The following is a 21,810-nucleotide window of genomic DNA, read 5'->3' on the forward strand; positions in this document are numbered from 1 at the left end:
TGGAGCTGCTCCTCTCTTAATTAGGGATTGGGGGTTCGAACATGGATATGGAAAAAAATCTTTGGAGGAAGCGCTCCCCCCGAATAGGCGCGATACAGTGCGAATTATCTGGATTAATTGGGCTCAAATGCGGATATCGAGCACCAACCAGAAAACCAAAGAATATGAAAAATGAGGTAGGAGGTTCGATAGCTTTTGAAAAGTAGACCTTAAAAACAAAAAACAAAAAAATTGACTTAAATAAATAAGATTAGGAGCTAAAAGTAATTAATTTTTTTTTTAATTTGGAAATTATTGTGAGGACTACAAAAGCCCCCAGGTTCGATAACTTTTGAAAAGTAGACCTTAAAAACAAAAAATCAAAAAATTAACTTAAATAAATAAGATTAGGACCTAAAAGTAATTAATTAAAAAGTTTTAAAAAATTGGAAAATTATTGTGAGGACTACAAAAGTCCTCACATTTGCTCTTATATTATATAGTAATATTAAGTATATATACTTATATATATATATATATATATATATATATATATATATATATATACTTAAAAAAAAAGGTGGACTCCATATTAACAAAATCAAGCAATATAAAAAAAAAAAAGTGAATCCCATATTAAAAAAACAAACAATGTCAAAAAAAAGAGTGCAGACTTTGTATTCGTAGCAAACACTAATATAATAAAGTTTTAGATACGGAGTACAAACTACAATGTTATATTAATCGTGTTTTGAACATAGTATCCCATATTGACAAAATCAAACAATATATATAAGTGAATCCCATATTAAAAAAACAAACAATGTCAAAAAAAAGTGCAGACTTTGTATTCATAGCAAACACTAATATAATAAAGTTTTAAATACGGAGCACGAACTATAATGTTTATTAATCGTGTTTTGAACATAGTATATATATATATATATATAGTGCAAACTAATAATGTCCAAAAGGGTGGGCCCCATACTAAACAACACCAAGCAATATAACAAAAAAAAACTATATAAAACATGGGTTTAGACCTATGCTTCGTCGTCCGTTGTCCCTTAAAAAAAAAGGGGGGGGGGGGCATACTAAATAACACCGAGCAATAAAAAAATGGAACTCACCATCTCCAAACTCATGAGAAAAAAAAAGTGGACCCCATATTATCAAAATCAAGCAATATCCAAAAAAAAAAAAGTGAACCCCATATTAAAAAAAAAAATGTTAAAAAAAAAGTGCAGACTTTATATTCGTAGCAAACACTAATATAATAAAGTTTTAGATACGGAGCACAAACTACAATGTTATAGTAATCGTATTTTGAACATAGTATATGCATAAAAATAGTACAAACTAATAATGTCAAAAAAAAAAAAAAAGTGCACCCCATAAAGGGTGGACCCCATACTAAATGATATCAAGCAATATAAAAAAAAAAAGTGGATCCCACCATCTCCAAACTCACAGTAAAAAAAAGTGGATCCCATATTAATAAAATCAAGTAATATAAAAAAAAAAAAAAAGTGAACCCCATATTAAAAAAAAATAATGTAAAAAAAAAAGTGCAGACTTTGTATTCGTAGCAAACACTAATATAATAAAGTTTTAGATACGGAGCACAAACTACAATGTTATAGTAATCGTGTTTTGAACATAGTATATGTATATATATTATATGCATAAAAATAGTACAAACTAATAATGTCAAAAAAAAATGCACCCCTTATTAAAAAATCAAACAATATTCATGTAATTTCCAATGTATCTCATTAAGTCAATAATGATGAATTCATTACCACGTGCGTGTCAATCCATGAAATTGCTTTTCTTCAAAAGGTTAAGTAGTCAAACCATACAATTTTCTTTCTTTTTTTATATTAGTCTGAGCTCTAATCTAGATATTAAACTGTTGTATTTGCTATTCCGCCATGTCATTTATTTGTTATGTTTACTAAAATAAATATACTTAAAATATTTATATTTTAAAAATAAGATAGAATTTAATTACTTTTTTATTCTTACTCTAATAAATGTGAAAAGAAATTAATGTCGTAAAAAAAAATATCAAATGTAGATCAAATAATGAATAAGGTAAATTAGTCAAATTATTCTAATCGACGTTTTCTTAAAAAATCATGCAAAAGACAACATGACAAGTAAAATGAGCTAAACCGAGAATATTTACTAAAAATTAAAAAATAGTATTTCTTCATTTAAATAAAAAATCAATTTCTACTTTGTTTCGTTTTAAACATGTAAAATTAATTTAATAATTTGAATTAGAATTGTCCAAATCAAAATTTGATAAAAAATAATAAGTATTTTACACCTTTAAATTAATCGAATTAAAATTGAAAGTATCAACTGATGCTTAAATATTGCTATTGTTTTATCTCAAAGAGAAGGAAATAGTTTCCTTTTAAACAAGTCTTCTCTTTTAAAAAATATTAATAAATTTGCTGATTTTGTGTTCATAGCAAACATTAATATAATAAAATTTTAGATACGGAACACAAACTACAATGTTATATTAATCGTGTTTTGAACATAATATATATATATATATATATATATATATATATATATATATATATATATATATATATTATCACTATTAAAAAACAACTACATACACATAAATGCACTATAATCTAAAGTGTCGGGCCCGTACGTAGCACGGGCATAGGCCGTCTAGTTTATTTATATGTATCAATTCCTCTCTTCTCTGGTCCGTTCCAATCAAATACTAAATAATACTCCCTCCAGATTAAAAAAAAAAAAAGTGTCAATTTAACCTTTTTTTTTTCTTGGATAAATAAAAGTGTCCAATTATCAAATCAAGATAGAATTAATCCTGTTTTTTCAGATGTGCCCCTATTAAGTGTTATATGATCAAATCTCAATGTCTATTTAATTAGGGATAGTTTAGTCAAATTACTTATATTTGTCTAGTAGTTCATATTTTCTTAAGGGGTGTGCAAATGACTAAGTGAACTCTTTTTTTAATCTAAAGGGAGTATATCTTTTCGGTGAATCGAGATCTCTTTAAAACTATATTTTCTAAATATCACACTTATTTCAGCAATATGATACAAATTTGGAACTAGACCAAACAGACTCAACAAAACCATTAGACTCTATGTATTGTAACGACAGTAACTAAACATCATTCTAATGAATTGTATTTCTAACTTTGAAATATCCTTTCTCAAACGTCAAACGAAATTGATCCAAACATGGGTTACATGTGATTCTGTTTAAAGAAGGCATCAAGAGCCATAAAGCAAGCAAAACAAAATCTTCCTAGAAAGGAGAGAAGTAACCACACACAAACAAAGGAAATGACAAAACAAGAAAACTTGCGAGAAAGGTGAAAAACAACCACACATAGAGCCCGTTTGGATTGGCTTACAGCTTAAAAGCTGTTTGCAGCTTATAAGCTGAAAAAAATAAGTTGGGGTAGTCCAACTTATTTTTTTTTGCTTATAAGCTGTTTTCAGCTTATAAGCTGCTTTAGATAAACTAAGTCAAATGGGTCCAATTATTTTTTTGAGCTTATTTTAAGCATAAAATGACTTTAAGCTGGCCAGCCAAACACTCAAAAAAGCTGAAAACAGCTTATAAGCCAACTTATAAGCCAATCCAAACAGGCTCATAGAAATAACTCCAAAAAACAACCTTATCCGCCTCACCTTCCCCTTGTGGACACACTATTTTCTTAACAAAACTATAAACAATAATAATTCCACAAACACAAAACAGATGGGGTTTTGTAAAAGAAAATTAAAAACATCAATAATATAATAGTACTTGTACTATAGAAAAACTAAAGTTTTAAAAAATGCCTATTGAATTCGATCTGCCCGAGGAAGTGTTGGAAGTACTGCCGTCAGATCCATTCGAGCAACTCGATGTGGCGCGTAAGATCACTTCCATTGCTCTCTCCACGCGCATCTCCGCCTTGGAATCTGAAGCCGACGCGCTCCGCCGCCAGCTGTCGGAGAGGGATGACATCATCAACGACCTTAGCTCACAACTCGACTCCCTCGACTCCTCACTCTCCGACGCCTCCGATAGACTTACACGCGCCGAGCAAGACAAGGTCCGACCCGACCCGACCCGTTTTGCATTCTTTCTTCTTTGACTAGGGGGGTTGACTTTTTTGATAGCCGTTGAATTTTTGCAGGAGAGTTTGGTGAAAGAGAATGCAGCGCTGTCTAATACTGTCAAGAAGCTTAATCGTGACCTTACTAAGGTATTATTATTCACTTTGTTATGCTCATTTGGAAAAATGTGGGTTTGGTGGCGGGGGGGGGGGTGGGGTTAACTGGATTATGGGTTTTTAGAGTTAAGCAAATTGTCTTAATTTGTCGACTAAATGATGCTGCTGTTGCTTTACTTAGGCCCCGTTTGGACATAGTTTGAACATACAATTTGGATATTTTAAGTTGTATTTTCTCTTATAGACATAAAAACCCCACAAATTGTGAAAACTATCCAAACATTCTCAATTCGTATATAATCTTACCAAATGAGCAAATTATAGTTTATAACAAAATTAGTACACTACTAGAAGGCCTTTCTAAAAAATGCAACATCAATTAATCAAACTTTAGTTCAATAAAAACGAAAATTTAACATGAATAGTAATGTAACTACTCTTTAATATAATCTTCCCACATAAATTAAAGGTTGGTAGACATAAATAAAGGTTGGTGGAAGTTAATGAGATTGGTAAATGATTGATGAGGGTAATTATTAAAAATATCTACCAACTTATGGGTCTTTTTTTACAAAATATAAACTTATGGGTTAAATTTTATATTTTAAAAAGTTGAAACTATGGTTTCAAACCCCAAATCATGCCTTTTTGGATGATTTGGGGTTTGAAACCATGGGTTGGCCAAACGCCTACTTAGTCTATACTTGCATTTGTCTGAAGATTATAGCTTTTGAGATTCAATGGTTTTATAGCTCAAGATGAGTAAAGTTTGAAGCTTTAAGTAGGTCGCCATGTGGATTCGGTGTCTTTTTAATAGCCCATAATGTAGTAGGCGTTTGACCGTGAAAACCAATTTTTTTTACTTTATTTGGAATTTTGAAGTTGGAGTTGTGTTTGGTTATAGTTTTTGCAAAAAATATTTGGTTGTTTGAATATACTCAAAGTGAAAAAAAGTGAAAACAGGGTTTAAGGTGTTTTCCAAATTCCACATACAACTGCCAATTTTCAAATAAAGTGTTTTTTTTTTTTTGGCTTTTACCTCAAAAAAAAGAAAAGATCTTTTTTGCTTAAGCATCTGTTATCAGAAGTCTATTGGCTTGACAACTCCGGATTCATGCCATTCGCCTGGATAGTCCACTATGGGGCAAGATAATCTTTGCCGAAGGGGACTCCATTCCCAGGGTTCGAAATCGAGACCTCTAATATAGAAGCTAGTTGAATAAAAAGCAATCTGCTTTATGGATTGATAAGAGATTTCATTCAAAAATAGAACTTGAATCTTTATAGAATCAAATTCGAAAATCATTCTAGTTTTGATCGTTTCTTAGATTCTGTAGAATTAAAGAATCCTTCGGGGCATTGAATAGCGTGTATCCATAGAACATTTGGCGTGACATACATAAATAAGAATTAATAGGAGTTAATATTATTCCAATTGCCATTACAAAAGCTGTAGTATTTTTGGAAATAAAAGATATATTTAAGAGAGTAATATAAAAGAGGAAGGGGGAAAAGGGTGGGAAGACAAGATTATTGGGGGTATTTTGTCTAAGGCACTTTAGCTTGACTTTATCCAGAGGGAATTTGTGGCTTCTTATGGACCTTGTGGAGTGAAGAAAGCTCCTACCTGTTATAGAGTATGTCATTGTCAGTTAGCAATTACCCGATCAAGTACTTTTATAGTTTCCAACAATGTCCTTTGGTTAGAGTAATTACATGTACATTACATATTTCTATTGTATCGGCCATCCTTTCTGCAAGCACTGAACTATTAATGCGGTTGAAAAAGAAAAAAAGTTAGACCGCATTAATAGTTCAGTGCTTGGGCATAAGAGATTTAAGCAAACACAGCAAGAGTCTACTTTTGAAATGGTGGGGGAGATTCAACCGAGGAACATCAACTTTATGGAAAGAGGTGGTCAGTGCCAAATATGGGAGACAAGATAATTGGTGCACCAAGAAAACCAGAGCTCCACATGGAGTGGGACCTTGGAAACACATTAACAATTTGAAGGATGAATTCTTCCAAGATGTGTCTTTCAGGATTGGGAATGGTAACAAGGTTAAATTCTGGAAAGAGAGGTGGTTTCTCAATCTTCCATTGAAAGAGTCTCATCCTAGGCTTTGCTTAGTAGCTACTGATCCGGATGCAACAGTCGCAAACAATACAGAAGGCAACATTTGGGACTTAAACTTCAGAAGGAATTTGCAAGATTGGGAGTTAGGTGAGCTTACTAATTTGTACGGTCTGCTAGAAGGTTGCTCAGTACATCCTCACATCCCAGACAGTCTCAAATGGAATGGTTCAAGCAAAGGATCCTACACAGTCAAGGAAGGCTACAGCAGACTTAACATGACAAATGCTTTAACTGACCATTGGCCTTGGAAACTGGTCTGGAAGACTAATCTCCCTCCAAAAGTCAAATGTTTCATTTGGACAGCTCTTCTAAATGGTACTCTCACTCAAGACAATCTCAAGAAGAAGGGTATTCAGATAGCTAGTAGATGCTTCATGTGCCACCTTACAGATGAGACAATGAATCACTTGTTCTTACATTGCCCTGTGGCAACAAACATTTGGTCCATGTATTGTGCAGTTTTTGGTATTAGCTGGTCAACACCACTCACCCTAAAAGAAGCAGTTGCTAGTTGGAGCCTATGGAAAGTGGATAGATCCATCGAGAAAATCTGGCAAATGGTACCAGCCTGTATATTTTGGTGTATTTGGATGGAAAGAAACAGCAGGTGTCATGAAGGGATTTCAACTCCTAACTGCTCCCTGAGATCTAAAAGCTTACTGTATCTTTTTAGCTGGAGCAATCTTTCCCCTGTAAATGATGCAATTTCCCTTTTAGATTTCATTAGTTCCCTCTCAATGGCTCAACAGCCTTGATTTTTGCTATAGGTTTTAACTCCCAGATCTCACTTATATTTTTTGTGTTCTGGAGTTATCACCTACTTTTTTCTCTGTAACTTTCTTGCATCTACTTGATGCTTTTCAATTCAACCACTTACTTCATCAAAAAAAATTAATAGTTCAGTGCTTGCAGAAAGGATGACCCTTACAATGCGGTCTATTCAATTACGTTATTCACTTGAACATACAAATGGAGCTTTATTCATACACATCACCCGAATTCAGCAGTAGTAGCTATTCTCTATTTAAGCTGTGTCATACATGCACATGCGTGTCTGTATATATTTATATAATATTTTTTTTTGGGTAAGTAACATGTGTTAGCTTCTATGAACTCAACCTTTCAAACCTGCTATTCCTCGTGACCCGAAATTCTGAAACCATGAATCTACAGTAGTATTAGGGTTTCGCTACTGGACTTATTTGTTCTAAAAGACTGATTTCTTGAAAATTACAGTTGGAAGCCTTCAGAAAGACACTAATGCGATCGCTGAATGAGGAAGAAGACAACCTGGTAAGTCCTTGTATGAAATCGAAGGTTTTTCCATCTTCCTGTTGTTTATCAACTACGGATAATAGTACTCCTGGAACTAAAATAATGCTTTTGAGGGTACTATAATATTACGTGAGATGGCTAAATTTCTGGTTGCTGAAGCTTTTTTTTTTTTTTTTTTTTTTTTTTTGAAACTGGTAACTGGGTTGCTGAAACTTTTTGGGAACTGGCAACACTATTAACTGCTAATCTTGTATGTAAAGGATGTATCGTCCTCGTTAATAATCTGTCGCTTTTGGTGGTTGATAGGCTGGAGCTCCAGATTATACTAAAAATGGACAAACCCAATCAGGTTCATCTTTTTGGTCATATTCTTTATCTGCAATTTGCTCATATTCAATAAATATCTTTGTGTGAATGCATACTGTTGTTCCAAACCTTGCCATGTGTAATATGTTCTAAAGCTTACTATGTGAATTATGTTCCAGATTTTACTATGTGAAATATATTTATTAGAGCATTTCTCCACAGCATTAGATATAGGAACTTTTCTCTTCTCATGAGGATATAATGAGGTTATTTATTATTTGTTCTAAGGATTTAACGGTTTTATGATTTGAAAATCTTTTGTGCATCTTTTTTCATACACAGTTGGTATAGTCTAATGTACTTGAGTCGTTTCCTCTTCCCTTTTCATTTTCTCGTAGCATATGTTTTGGGCACTTCTTTTTCCATTTGGTAAATGGGGGTACAAGGAAACAAGCAGCTCTTGCCAATTCTTTAAATGAAAGATATTTTATCTCTGAGCACTTTAAAGCAGCATTTTCAACTTACAAGTATTACTTAACCAAGCCAGTTTAAATTATTCAGATGAAGATTCTTCCTTGCCGCCTGCAAAACCTCCTCATCGAAGCCAGTCAACAGAGAGTGGATATTCACATTCAGAGGATGCCGAGTCAGAAAGTATGCTCCAAAATCCAAATTGTCTGTATTTTGACATTGTCAATGACCTCTGGCTAAGCAACTTATAATCTACGAAACACCACTTTACATTGTGTAACTTACTCAGAAGCTTTTATATTTATTCAATGGTTGCAGCTTCTAGGCCTCGCATATCAGCAGGCCTGTTGTTAGCATCACATAGCAGCACCCCCCGTCTTACTCCTCCTGGTTCCCCTCCAAGTCTTTCAGCATCTGTGTCTCCTTCAAGGTCGCCAAGACCACTATCTCCAAGGAGACATTCTGTTTCATTCTCAACAGCAAGAGGCATGTATGATGACAGATCTTCAGTATTTTCTACATCCTCTGGTCAGCATGGCTCGATGTCAGGCCTTGAAACTGGATCACAAACTGGTTTGTTCTTATTCTAAAGAACTCATATCGGGTTCCTTTTCTTTGCTCAAATTTGGCATGCATGATTAAATATCTGTGGTGTTTTTTCAGTCTAAAATATACGACACTTCTTATCTTCAGCTCAAATGTTGCTGGGATGAATAAATTTTACATAATGAAACGCGTTCATCCTAGTTGAGGGCCTATGTTGAGTAAGGTATTGCAGGGGATAATGGACGGTTTTGTGTCCGCAATCGCCACCTTCCATTGGATACCATGCGGTCTAAGTACCACCGGGCAACTACTCTTTTGCACCTCTATATAGTGCATGCATACTAGTTTCGAGAAAAAATAGTGCATGCATGCCTACCTGTGTCACTAGTTCCTCCTTAATTTTACTAAATTAAAGCCTTATTTGTTTTGAGGTCTGACATGAGTGTCACCACTTTCGCATGTACTATCCCAGCACGAACTCGAGTGGATGGGAAAGAGTTCTTCCGACAAGTCAGGTAAAGCTATTGCCGCTGAAAGCAAAGTTATTAACTATTTTGTATTGACTGATCAATTGCATTTTGTTAGAGAAAGTTTAATCGCATATGTAGGATTGACAAAAGATACTTATTTTGATCATCACAACGTACCCTGAGGATCTAAAAGAAAGTCCAGATTTAAAATTGATTATACAGTCCCCACCACTAGGGGTGTTCATGGTTCGGTTTGGGTCGGTTATTGGTTAAAACCATAACCAAACCAATTTAGTCGATTTTTAAATGTCTAAAACCATAACCAAACCAAGTAAAATAATAACCACCGGTTTGGTTATTGTCGGTTTGGTTCGGTTTTTCGGTTTATGACTAGCCGTGACAATTCAAATATTCTCTCTCTACGTTCTTCAAATTTCTTATGAAACTCTTTTTTCCTCACGGCCCACAAGGGTGAATTTTGCTGCATATTGAGGGAAAGACACGCTGTTGGCAAATCAGGTGGACCAAACTTGCAACGCAGTTTAGATTCAAAAGAACAAGTCAAACAGAGGTTTCAAAATACAAACAACCCTTATGCTTACAACTTATTAGAGTTGGGCTTGGATTGTTGGACATATTCTTTTAAGACATGGGCCTTAAAAATAAGTAGACCAAAATTAAATTAATAATTAAAAGGTATAAAATATCTTTAATTATTTATGAAAAGCTAATATTATACATATAAATAATTATAAATTTTATGTATATAATTATCGGTTTGGTTCGGTTATTTTTTATTATAACCATACCCAAAACAAATATTATCAGTTTTTCAAATTTAAAACCAAACCAAACCAAATCAAACCAAATGTCGGTTATTTTATTCGGTTTGGTTAAATTTTCGGTTTGGTTTTGGTTTTAACCCAAACTGTGAACAACCCTACCCACCACTTAGGGTCATAACGCTTACCCCAATCTTCCTTTTTTTTTTTTTTTTTTTTTTGGTATGAAACAACTATTATATTTGATATCATTAACTCAGAGAATTATAACATCTATATATATTTACTTGGAGAAAACTAATGCATAAGTTGGAGATCTCTTGTACCAAAAATATGATTCGGCATCTATTTCCTCTTTTAAGTATGGCTCTTGTGAGCACCTCGCGGCACATTTAACTGATTAAATTGTTGTCCCGAAATGAACCAAAGGGACTTACATCATTAAATTTCTTCTTTATATGCTTTAACGTCTGTTGCGACATCCTTATTAAAAAAATGTCTGTTGCTAAATAGGTTTTACCCTTTGTTTCATCTAGCATGTCGGAAATCCTTGTTTCTTTTATGTGGGAAGGACTAAATTATACTCTTCAATGGGATAACTGTAAAATGTCTTAATTAGACCCTCTACCAATGCAAATATGGCACAAAATTTAAAGTCGCATAACTCTCATCATTAGCAGTCTTCTCAAGGTAACTAAGTGAGAAAACCGAACTTGCTGTGTTCTTTGTGATATGCTCTGTGTTTCATCTTTGTATATTCTATGAGTTATTGAGCTTCTATTTCATACCATGGATGGTTTGTGCATTATCAGGAGCCGGCTATCGTATGAGCAGTTTGGTGGTTTTCTAGCAAATGTCAAGGAATTAAACGCGCACAAGCAGACAAAAGAGGTATGCTTTGCCACACGTGATCTTTATGACATTAACTACCATACGTTGCTCTGCACAACTATAAGAAGCTTATTTTGGACATTTCAGGAAACTTTGCGGAAAGCAGCTGAAATTTTTGGTGAAGAAAACAAGGACCTTTATACCATCTTTGAAGGGTTGATAAGTCGTAATGCCCAATAAAATGTCCAAAGCTTGAACGTAATCATCCTACAATTGGAACATGTTACATGTATTTTTACTGTAAAGTGACTGAATAAACTAAATGTACCAAAAGTTTGTAATTATTGTTTCTCTACATTGGGGCTTCTTCTTTTGTAACCCCGACTTATTGTTTTATAGCTTCACCAGCAAAAAAGAATTCCATGTACATTTTATTCAATTCAAATATTTTGAGTTTTGAAAATATGAGTAGTGGTCAATTGTGACCTTTGTGAGCTGCAAGGCTTTATTTCTTCATTCAGAGGGGCAGATGCAAGAATGAGTTAGCTCTGGCAGAACTCAATATTTTCTACTATTAAGAAGAGCCGGTTGAGGCTCACTTTATCGTCGTCCGGTGGGCCCCTCTTCTTAATAGTAGAAACAACAACTAAAATAAATTGTGGGCCCCTCTTCTTAATATTAGAAACAACAGCTAATATTAAAAAAAAAATTGTGAGCCCCATATATATTAAACAACAACTAATATTAAAAAAATAGTGCAAATTAATAATGTCAAAAAAAAAAGTGCACCCCCTATTAAAAAATCAAACAATATTCATGTAATTTTCAAAGTATCTCATTAAGTCAATAATGATGAATTCATTGCCACGTGCGTATTCATAGCAAACACTAATATAATAAAGTTTTAAATACGGAGCACAAACTACAATGTTATATTAATCGCGTTTTGAACATAGTATCCCATATTGACAAAATCAAGCAATATATATATATATAAAAAAAAAAAAAAGTGAATCCAATATTAAAATATATATATATATATATATATATATATGCATAAAGATAGTGTAAATTAATAATGTCCAAAAAAAAAAAGTGCACCATCCCATATTAAAAAACAAACAATGTCAAAAAAAAAAAAGTGCAAAAAAAAAATTGTGGGCCCCATAATTCTAATATATATATATAAAGATAGTGCAAATTAATAATGTCAAAAAAAAAAGTGCACCCCATAAATTGTGGGCCCCTCTTCTTAATATTAGAAACAACAGCTAATATTAAAAAAAAAATTGTGGGCTCCATATATATTAAACAACAACTAATATTAAAAAAATAGTGCAAATTAATAATGTCTAAAAACAAAAAAGTGCACCCCCTATTAAAAAATCAAACAATATTCATGTAATTTCCAAAGTATCTCATTAAGTCAATAATGATGGATTCATTGCCGCGTGCGTATTCATAGCAAACACTAATATAATAAAGTTTTAAATACGGAGCACAAACTACAATGTTATATTAATCGTGTTTTGAATATAGTATCCCATATTGACAAAATCAAGCAATATATAAAAAAAAAAATGAATCCACTATTAAAAAACAAACAATGTAAAAAACAAAGTGCAAAAAAAAAATTGTGGGCCCCATAATTCTAATATATATATATATATGCATAAAGATAGTGTAAATTAATAATGTCCGGAAAAAAAGTGCACCATCCCATATTAAAAAACAAACAATGTCAAAAACAAAAGTGCAAAAAAAAAATTGTGGGCCCCATAATTCTAATATATATATATATATATATATGCATAAAGATAGTGCAAATTAATAATGTCAAAAAAAAAAGTGCACCCCATAAATTGTGGGCCCCTCTTCTTAATATTAGAAACAACAGCTAATATTAAAAAAAAAATTGTGAGCTCCATATATATTAAACAACAACTAATATTAAAAAAATAGTGCAAATTAATAATGTAAAAAAAAAAAAGTGCACCCCCTATTAAAAAATCAAACAATATTCATGTAATTTCCAAAGTATCTCATTAAGTCAATAATGATGGATTCATTGCCACGTGCGTATTCATAGCAAACACTAATATAATAAAGTTTTAAATACGGAGCACAAACTACAATGTTATATTAATCGCGTTTTGAACATAGTATCCCATATTGACAAAATCAAGCAATATATATATATATATATATATAAAAAAAAGTGAATCCAATATTAAAAAACAAACAATGTAAAAAACAAAGTGCAAAAAAAAATTGTGGGCCCCATAATTTATATATATATATATATATATATATATATATATATATATATATATATATATGTTTTGAACATAGTATCTCATATTGACAAAATCAAGCAATATATATAAAAAAAAATGAATCCCATATTAAAAAAACAAACAATGTAAAAAAAAAAGGTGTAAAAACAAAATTGTGGGCCCCATATCTCTAATATATATATATATAAATATATATATGCATAAAAATAGCTCATTAAGTCAATAATGATAGATTCATTGTCACGTTCGTATTCGTAGCAAACACTAATATTGTACTTAATGAGATACTTTGGAAATTACATGAATATTGTTTGATTTTTTAATACGGGGTGCACTTTTTTTTTGACATTATTAATTTGCACTATTTATATATATATATATATATATATATATATATATATATATATATATATATATATTTAATATGGGGTGTACTTTTTTTTTTACATTATTAATTTGCACTATTTATATATATATATATATTAGAATTATGGGGCCCACATTTTTTTTTTTGCATCTTTTTTTTTACATTGTTTGTTTTTTTTAATATGGGATTCACTTTTTTTTATATATATATTGCTTGATTTTGTCAAAAAAAAGTGCAAAAAAAAATTGTGGGCCCCATAATCTAATATATATATATATATATATATATATACATAAAATAGTGCAAATTAATAATGTCAAAAAAAAAGTACACCCCATATATATATGTTTTGAACATAGTATCCCATATTGACAAAATCAAGCAATATATATAAAAAAAAGTGAATCCCATATTAAAAAAACAAACAATGTAAAAAAAAAAGGTGCAAAAAAAAAATTGTGGGCCCCATAATTCTAATATATATATATATATATATATATAAATAGTGCAAATTAATAATGTCAAAAAAAAGTACACCCCATATTAAATATATATATATATATATATATGCATAAAAATAGTGCAAATTAATAATGTCAAAAAAAAAAAGTGCACCCCGTATTAAAAAATCAAACAATATTCATGTAATTTCCAAAGTATCTCATTAAGTCAACAATGATGGATTCATTGCCACGTGCGTATTCGTAGCAAACACTAATATAATAAAGTTTTAGATACGGAGCACAAACTGCAATGTTATATTAATCGTATTTTGAACATAGTCTATATATATATATTATCACTATCTAAACACAACTACATATATTTATACACTATAATCTGAAGTGTTAGGCCCGTGCGCAGCACGGGCATAAGCCATCTAATATATATATATATGTGTGTGTATGTATGTGTGCGTGTGTGTAAAAAAACAAAAATAGATATACATTTTAAAATTCACTTTCAACTTGGAACATCACGTTGTCTAGTTTTGGATCCTACACGAGCTTCATCCACCCTCGAAAGAGAAAGTGAAGCACAATAAAAAAATAAAAAATGAAAAAGAAAGGAACACTTCTGAGTTTGACCACATAGAATCCAAAAGCGAATTGATTAAGGATCTCTATTTGAAGAATCTATGGATGTGAATTAAATACTGAAGATGAGAAGGACGAGGACACGGAAAAAGGAAAATGGGATGTTAGTGGTTACATTCAAGAAACTATTAATTGTACTCTTAACATGAAAATGGGCGAATTAGCTTACAAATAATTAATGTTTTTGTAAATTAGCTTTTCTAGGGTGTAATGCAGTATGCACCGGGTGCAACAACTCTAAACTGCACCTTTTTTCATGTCGGTCAAGTTTGGTCTTTAATTTCTCAATTTATGGAAAGATTTCTGCATGCATGTTTGTTTTGTCATGATAGTCACGCATTAGTATATACTCCCTTCGATCAAATTATTTGTCGTTTTTTGCTTTACACGTCTCTTAAGAATTAATAAAGAGGAGTGTTTAACTAATTTTACCCTTATTTATGTCTATGTTATAATTTTTCTCCATTAAATGTTTACTTTATTTATGTTTCATCTTCATTAATGACAAAATTCTACTAAGGGTAAAATAGGAAAAAATAATAATTAATCGTGCCTTGAACTTCTAAAACGACAAATAATTTGTGACAACTATTTTTAATATCACGATAAATAATTTGAGACGGAGGAAGTACTATACACATATAGGTCTAGAACATAAGTGGTGAACACACGTGATTATAGGACTTATAGTTGGCGGGTTCATAATGAGTATATTTCTATATATGTACACATGTTAAATATATATTTATGCATGTATATATAATTTGAGTTAGAAAATAATAAGTTCAATTGAACCTATTAGATCTACCCTAAATCCATTTCTAGTAGCAAGTGAATATACAATTAGTGGTTCTGAGTTGAACTGTATGTAGATATAAAAAATTCCAAATGGATATATAAATTAATGTGTGTGTATAATACTAAGATGTACATCTATTGCTCCCTCCGTCCGTTTATGCGGCAACATTTCTTTGTTAATCCGCTCCAAAAAAGAATGATAATTTTTATTTCCGAGGACAACTTAATTTACGCTGCCTCCCATTTATTCTTTATACAAATTCACAAATGTTATGGCATGTTTAAGATCATGAGTTGCAAAAATCTTATAGGGAATTATAGCCACACATTATTGCATGTATAAGATCACAAATATAACAACTTTTCTTTCTTTCTTTCTTAAACTTCGTAACAGTTCAAATTTTGTCACATAAATTAAAAAGAAAAAATTATACGGTAAAAAAGGGTAGCCCGGTGCACTAAGCTCCCGCTATGCGCGGGGTCCGGGGAAGGGCCGGACCACAAGGGTCATAAATTCTGTTTTTAATGCCCTTAAATTATGTAACCTTGGGCTATAGGTCCCTGCAATATTAATTTTACACGTTTCACAATTTTGGGGTATAGGTGCATCATGCATGCCAATGCAGGTTGATAACCGCTATTTTCCTCTTTCCTTTTCCTCATTTTCTCCTTCTCCTCTCCTCTCCTATCCTCTAAACTTCTCTTTCTCATTCATTCTGCTATTCTCCCATTTTTTGGTCTCTGTGGAGGAAGCCCTATTCCAACCCTGTTTGGTATATTTGGCTTTTGGATTCTTTGTGTGAAGGATCCAATGGAAACTATTCTTGAGCATTCAGCTTCTCCATGGTATACATACATTCTCATTTTTCATTTCTTATGATTATGATGATTCTCTGTTTTTTACTTCGTAATGTTCCCTCTGCTGCCTAAATAGGATATAGGCAGCCCCATTTAGTTGTTTCTGCCTATTATTTCGTGTTTTATTTTTGTTTGTTTCTGGGAGATTTTGTTGCTAATTTGTACTTTTAACCAGATAGTTGCTAATATATGTGTTTGCAACACCACATCCATAAGGCTCTGTGTGTGTGCGCGCGCGTGCACGTGTGTATAGATATATATTATGTGAATTCATATCTGGATCATTATATGGAGTATATCTTATCAGATCAACCACCTCTTAATCCCAAATCAGCCGGGCCCTTGATATATGAGTATTTACGTATAGGATTCATTATAATTTGGTCGTTGAAACGTTGATTGTCAACCAATCACAACTCTCCTCCTTTATGTTGATCATTGTCATGTGCTAAAACTCATGCAAGGACGGGGGGTAACAAAGGTAGAAAGTCATTAACATTTCTTTGATGACAATTGAGTTTCTAGGCATGGATTTTAATTCAGGTTCTCTTTCGTGTCATTTCCCTAAACTAGGCTGGGGGTAGATCAGATAATACAGTTTGCAAACGATTTAGGGGCGTGTGATTTGAATGAAACGGGGACAAATAAATGGTGGAAGAAACCTTTTCCTTTTTTGTATGCCTGTAAAATCCTCATGGAATATTTGCTTGGCTTTCTAACACTTAATTAAGAAATGATCTTACTTGTATTTCTGGCTTCCCAAATTATGTTAACAGTGAGAATACCAGCAATGCTGGTGAAGAAGACTCAGAAGAGGAGCTTTTCAAGATAGGACACAAGCTACTATTTTGTGCTTCCTCCATTTCTCTTACGGCCGATGGTGATAATCCTTTGGACACCCTAGTTTCTTCATCATATATATCATCCAAAATTACATGTGTTCACATGTCTCTTTATCTCTACCGTATTTTAATCCTATATCATTTTATGCTAGAGTTTCGAAGTCTAAGTATGGGGAAAGATCATATGGATGAGGATTCTACTAGAGAAGTTATCGAGGAGGATAAAGTATATGGGGAGACGATAAGAGAAGCTTCCGAGGATCAGACAGAGTCTGAAACAACGACTTCCAAGCCTAGCACTAGCACTTCAGATTCAGATGGTTGGCAAGGTTTCATTAAAAGACTAAAGAAAGGGCCTTCCATACAGTTGCATACATTCCATCCTAATATGCCTTCGCTACCTTCACTACCTTCCATAAAGATGCTATCCAAAAGAAAAAGCAGGAGTGCACGACGTAGCATGCCAATGCTGCCTGCTCCTAATCTAGATGCTGATTTGCAACACTGCTTTGAAGCTAACTGGAAGAATTTCTCCCTCTCTGAACTTAAGCAAGCTACCAACAGCTTTAGACCTGGTACCAGTTTCTTTGCTTTCTTCTTTCAAAATAATTTTTAATTTTAGCTGACTGAGCTAGTTTGTCTCTCTCAAGTTTGAAGTGTATATATTTAGTATTGTTGTAGAACTACCTTATGATGCCTAAGCTTTTGTTGTCATTTTCGAAGAGAACTTGATTGGTGAGGGAGGTTATTCTGAAGTATACAAGGGACTTCTCAAAGATGGCCAACCTGTGGCGGTGAAAAGGTTGACCAGAGGATCTCAAGAGGAAATGACATCTGACTACTTATCTGAGTTAGGAATTTTAGTACATGTCAAACATCCAAACATTGCCAATGTAATTGGCTATGGAGTCGAAGGGGGGATGCACCTTGTTCTTCCTTTGTCTCCTTATGGGAGCTTAGCTAATATGCTTAGTGGTATGTTCATTAATATTTTTTAAAATGAAATTATGCCTTCTCTAGACTCTTAACTACTAATTACTTTATTTTATTATGTTTGCAACATTTTCAGGTGACAGGGGTAAACTAACTTGGCAAATAAGGTATAATATTGCTATAGGCAGTGCAGCAGGCCTTGCATATCTTCACGAGGGGTGCCAGAGGAGGATTATCCACAGAGATATCAAGGCTGCTAATGTACTGTTGACAGAAGATTTTGAGGCTCAGGTATTTCTTTGAACCAGTCATCATGAGATGAAAATTTGGTGTTTCACAGTGGCTTTGTTGTCATGAAACTGACTTCATTTCTATGATTTCGGAATATCACCTTCCATAATAGTCTCGATTTGTGTGTTCTATTATATGCTACCGAATTAAAGCTTTCTTCAAGTGTTCAACCTCGATCACTCTTATTACTTTAGGGATAAAACTCAATGCGACTTATTTACAGATTACTGATTATGTGATTGTGTCTAGAAATTTGGAGTCACAAGTTCTATAAGGAAATTGTTGGCTTCTATTTTGTCCAAATTGAATTGCAGGATTTGTTGCTCATCTTTTGGTTTTCTGTAGATAACTGATTTTGGACTTGCAAAATGGCTCCCTGATAAGTGGACTCACCTCACTGTATCGCAGTTTGAAGGCACCTTTGGGTTTGTGGGAACCTAAGCTTTACATATTATAGTAAATATGCAATAAGGATCCCTTGTAGTAACTTTCATATTGCGTGTTCATGGCAGATACCTCCCTCCTGAGTTCTTTATGCATGGCATTGTGGATGAAAAAACTGATGTGTATGCTTTTGGTGTGTTACTTTTGGAGCTCGTTTCTGGACGTCCAGCTTTGGATGAAGCTCGTAATAGTGTTGTGATGTGGGTATGTAATCATCTGAACTCCCTTCAATTAGTCAATTGCAAATGTAGTAATATAATTGCATATTGCTCCAAGTAAACATGAAACCAATCAACTTTACAGGCAAAACCTTTGCTCCTCAACAAGAAAAATAGTGAGATAGTCGATCCATCACTCGGAGATGCATATGACTTAGAACAGCTTGATCAGATTCTTATGGTTGCCTCATTGTGCATACAGCAATCTTCAACAGACCGACCTTCAATGAGCCAGGCAAGTAACTTGAATTTTAGCTGGGAAATATCCAATATTAATCATATCATAGTAACGGAAATACTGATAATAACCATTTAAAAGAAGAGTATGTGATTTTGCTGCAAATTTTGCCATCTTCTTGTATCTTCCATATTCATGCTTATCTTAATTCTAGGAGCTAATGCGCGATGGAACAATCAGCACGTTCAAAACTTTACCGGTTAGGGATTATTGTTTACAAAAATTCAAAAGAAAATCTAATGACGGACGTAAGAATCATATAGTTTAAGCTCCTCTTAATTATTGCATTCTGCATTCTCAAAGCAAAGACAGTTTCTTCTGCTGAAGACAATTTTCAAATGATTAAGAAACCTTTACTGGCAGAGACTGGGCATTCTCCTTGCGTTTTGCTCAAAGCCATGTAATATTGTGCTTTTTTCTGCGAACAGATGGAGAATAAGCTTGATTATTTTTTCCTCTTGTTCTCACCTAGGCCAATGGCAAGTCTATCATGTGAATTATACTATAAATGGTTAGCGTTTATATCATATAAACGCTACTACTCAAAAGGAACTTTCTTTTTAGTTTATTGGTCCATCTTTTTTATTGGCAGTACATAAAGCTTCTTTTGAGTGTGGTTGGTTTAAGCTTATTTGAAGAAGACTTTGTGTTTGTATTTTGTAACATAATATACCATGACACGGCAAAAGTAGGAGAGAAGCTTAATTATACATTGTATTTTTCTTTTTTGATGTTGTCATGCAGGTTGAACAAATGTTAATTGGTGTTGACGGCCTTCTACAGAGCAAGAAAAAGTTTAAAAGATGGCCTCCCCTCAAGCGAAGATGCGCCATAGAACTGGATGCGCTACTTGAGTCGCCTTAACCAAAGTTTACAGATAAATCAAACCAGTAAAATCAGGTAGAACTAGAGAGAAATTTTCCTTGTTAGCAGTGAGGATCTTTGATACGATTGTAGTTAATGTATGCACCATGGAGCTTGTTCTATACCAGTTAAGACGTAATCTGAGCGACAGAATATTAATCCAACTGGGACAAGAATTCATTATAAGAAGTGTAATGCTTCAAGAGTGGCAAGTTTTGACAGGAGTAGCAGTTTTCTTCAGTGAATGTGCAGCCGATTTATTCAGCTACTATGTTAAGGAAGGAAAGAGATGCCAACAATTTTGGGGCGCATATGTAGATTCGTCTCCAGTTTACGCCATTTTTGTTTAGTACATCTACAAACTTCTGAACTAGCTAGCTAGATATTGGAACTGAAACCAATTGATGCATAGAACTGTGAACTGTAGATATATATATATATGTAGGTGAATTGTTATAAACTAGATTGTATGTATCAATGTATGTAAGCTCGGCATGATTTGACATGCCCAGCAAATAAATATGCATAGTACATTTCTTTTATCAGAAAAACTGCAGTAAACTGTCTAATGAGCTGTTTGTTTAGCACTATTGAAAGAATTTCAGATACACATTTTACTATATTATTCTGGCTTTGCTTTCTTCTTGCTGTCATTGCATGTCACCAAGATTTCACATTCCATGATTTATTCAGAACTAAGAAACCCATTAAAATGGTAGGTTCTTGAAAGAAGAGTGAAGTCTCCTAATAAAAAAGCAAAAACAAGGCCAGAAATTAAGGATAAAAGGAAAAAAGCAATTTTGGAAAATTTTATACTTTCTTGTTGTTTGAGATGGGCATTATTTTCAAACTAAGAAAATGGTGGAACATATATAGTATCATAAGGGTAAATCCAAACTACATCAACTAGGTAGTAGGCTAGCAGCTACAATCTTAATAGGCGTTTGAACATTGAACGGGAACACCAATCATGCAAGAAAACTCAAAATTCTACGATCCTATCGTAGAATTAAGCGACGAAACTAATAAATTTGTTTGAGCTCGAGATGTTAATGAATAATATGGTCCCTTTATGTTACGCGACAACAAATTACGTACGTATCATGTGAATGTCGTCATGTAAAATTAACTTTGATTGCGTGCTTTTATAAAAAATTATATCGTAATGTTTTCGTATCTGCATTAAATAAAACATGACTCGTACTATTGTAGGGTTATAAATGCATTAAGAGATAATTGAATAAACGGACAAAAAGTCAATTTTGATAACAAAAATATCGAACGATCGATAAATCTGGAATGGGGAGATTGACGAGGATGTCACACATCGTATTGGAGCAGGGTGGTTGAGATGGAGGCTCGCATCTGGTGTCTTGTGTGATAAGAAGGTGCCACGGAGACTTAAATGTAAGTTCTACAGAGTAGTGGTTAGACGATGATGTGTGGGACGTCGTGGCTGACAAGATGCGAGAGACGAGATTGAGATGATTCGGACATGTCCGGTGTGGAGGTGTGAGAGGGACGATGAAGGGTTGGA

At 33.1% G+C, this 21,810-nt stretch overlaps 2 protein-coding genes across 2 annotated transcripts; both read left to right on the forward strand.

The window, feature by feature from the left end:
- Positions 1-3,644: 3,644 nt before the first annotated feature.
- LOC132645039 (uncharacterized protein At4g15545) lies at positions 3,645-11,453 on the forward strand. Its single transcript, XM_060361782.1, has 9 exons — positions 3,645-4,087; positions 4,172-4,240; positions 7,582-7,638; positions 7,927-7,969; positions 8,488-8,580; positions 8,716-8,970; positions 9,416-9,458; positions 11,008-11,086; positions 11,174-11,453. The coding sequence occupies exons 1-9, from the start codon at positions 3,827-3,829 to the stop codon at positions 11,264-11,266; spliced, it is 993 nt and encodes a 330-aa protein (XP_060217765.1). The 5' UTR covers positions 3,645-3,826; the 3' UTR covers positions 11,267-11,453.
- A 4,767-nt stretch (positions 11,454-16,220) lies between these two features.
- On the forward strand, positions 16,221-20,864 carry LOC132599864 (receptor-like cytosolic serine/threonine-protein kinase RBK2). The gene is made up of 9 exons (XM_060313041.1): positions 16,221-16,431; positions 17,220-17,323; positions 17,438-17,860; positions 18,009-18,260; positions 18,355-18,509; positions 18,855-18,934; positions 19,022-19,157; positions 19,257-19,406; positions 20,154-20,864. The coding sequence occupies exons 1-9, from the start codon at positions 16,397-16,399 to the stop codon at positions 20,271-20,273; spliced, it is 1,455 nt and encodes a 484-aa protein (XP_060169024.1). The 5' UTR covers positions 16,221-16,396; the 3' UTR covers positions 20,274-20,864.
- The last annotated feature ends 946 nt before the right edge of the window (positions 20,865-21,810 follow it).

This window comes from Lycium barbarum, chromosome 6 (genome assembly GCF_019175385.1).
Source record: "Lycium barbarum isolate Lr01 chromosome 6, ASM1917538v2, whole genome shotgun sequence".
In the NCBI taxonomy this organism is placed as follows: Eukaryota; Viridiplantae; Streptophyta; class Magnoliopsida; order Solanales; family Solanaceae; genus Lycium; species Lycium barbarum.

Excerpts from the sequence above, each read along its gene's own strand:
- LOC132645039 (XM_060361782.1), top strand. The coding sequence starts at position 3,827 with ATGCCTATTGAATTCGATCTGCCCGAGGAAGTGTTGGAAGTACTGCCG. Across the intron at positions 4,241-7,581 it reads TTAATCGTGACCTTACTAAG|TTGGAAGCCTTCAGAAAGAC; the intron begins GTATTATTATTC and ends TGAAAATTACAG. Across the intron at positions 7,639-7,926 it reads ATGAGGAAGAAGACAACCTG|GCTGGAGCTCCAGATTATAC; the intron begins GTAAGTCCTTGT and ends GGTGGTTGATAG.
- LOC132599864 (XM_060313041.1), top strand. The coding sequence starts at position 16,397 with ATGGAAACTATTCTTGAGCATTCAGCTTCTCCATG. Across the intron at positions 16,432-17,219 it reads GAGCATTCAGCTTCTCCATG|TGAGAATACCAGCAATGCTG; the intron begins GTATACATACAT and ends TTATGTTAACAG. Across the intron at positions 17,324-17,437 it reads CATTTCTCTTACGGCCGATG|AGTTTCGAAGTCTAAGTATG; the intron begins GTGATAATCCTT and ends ATTTTATGCTAG.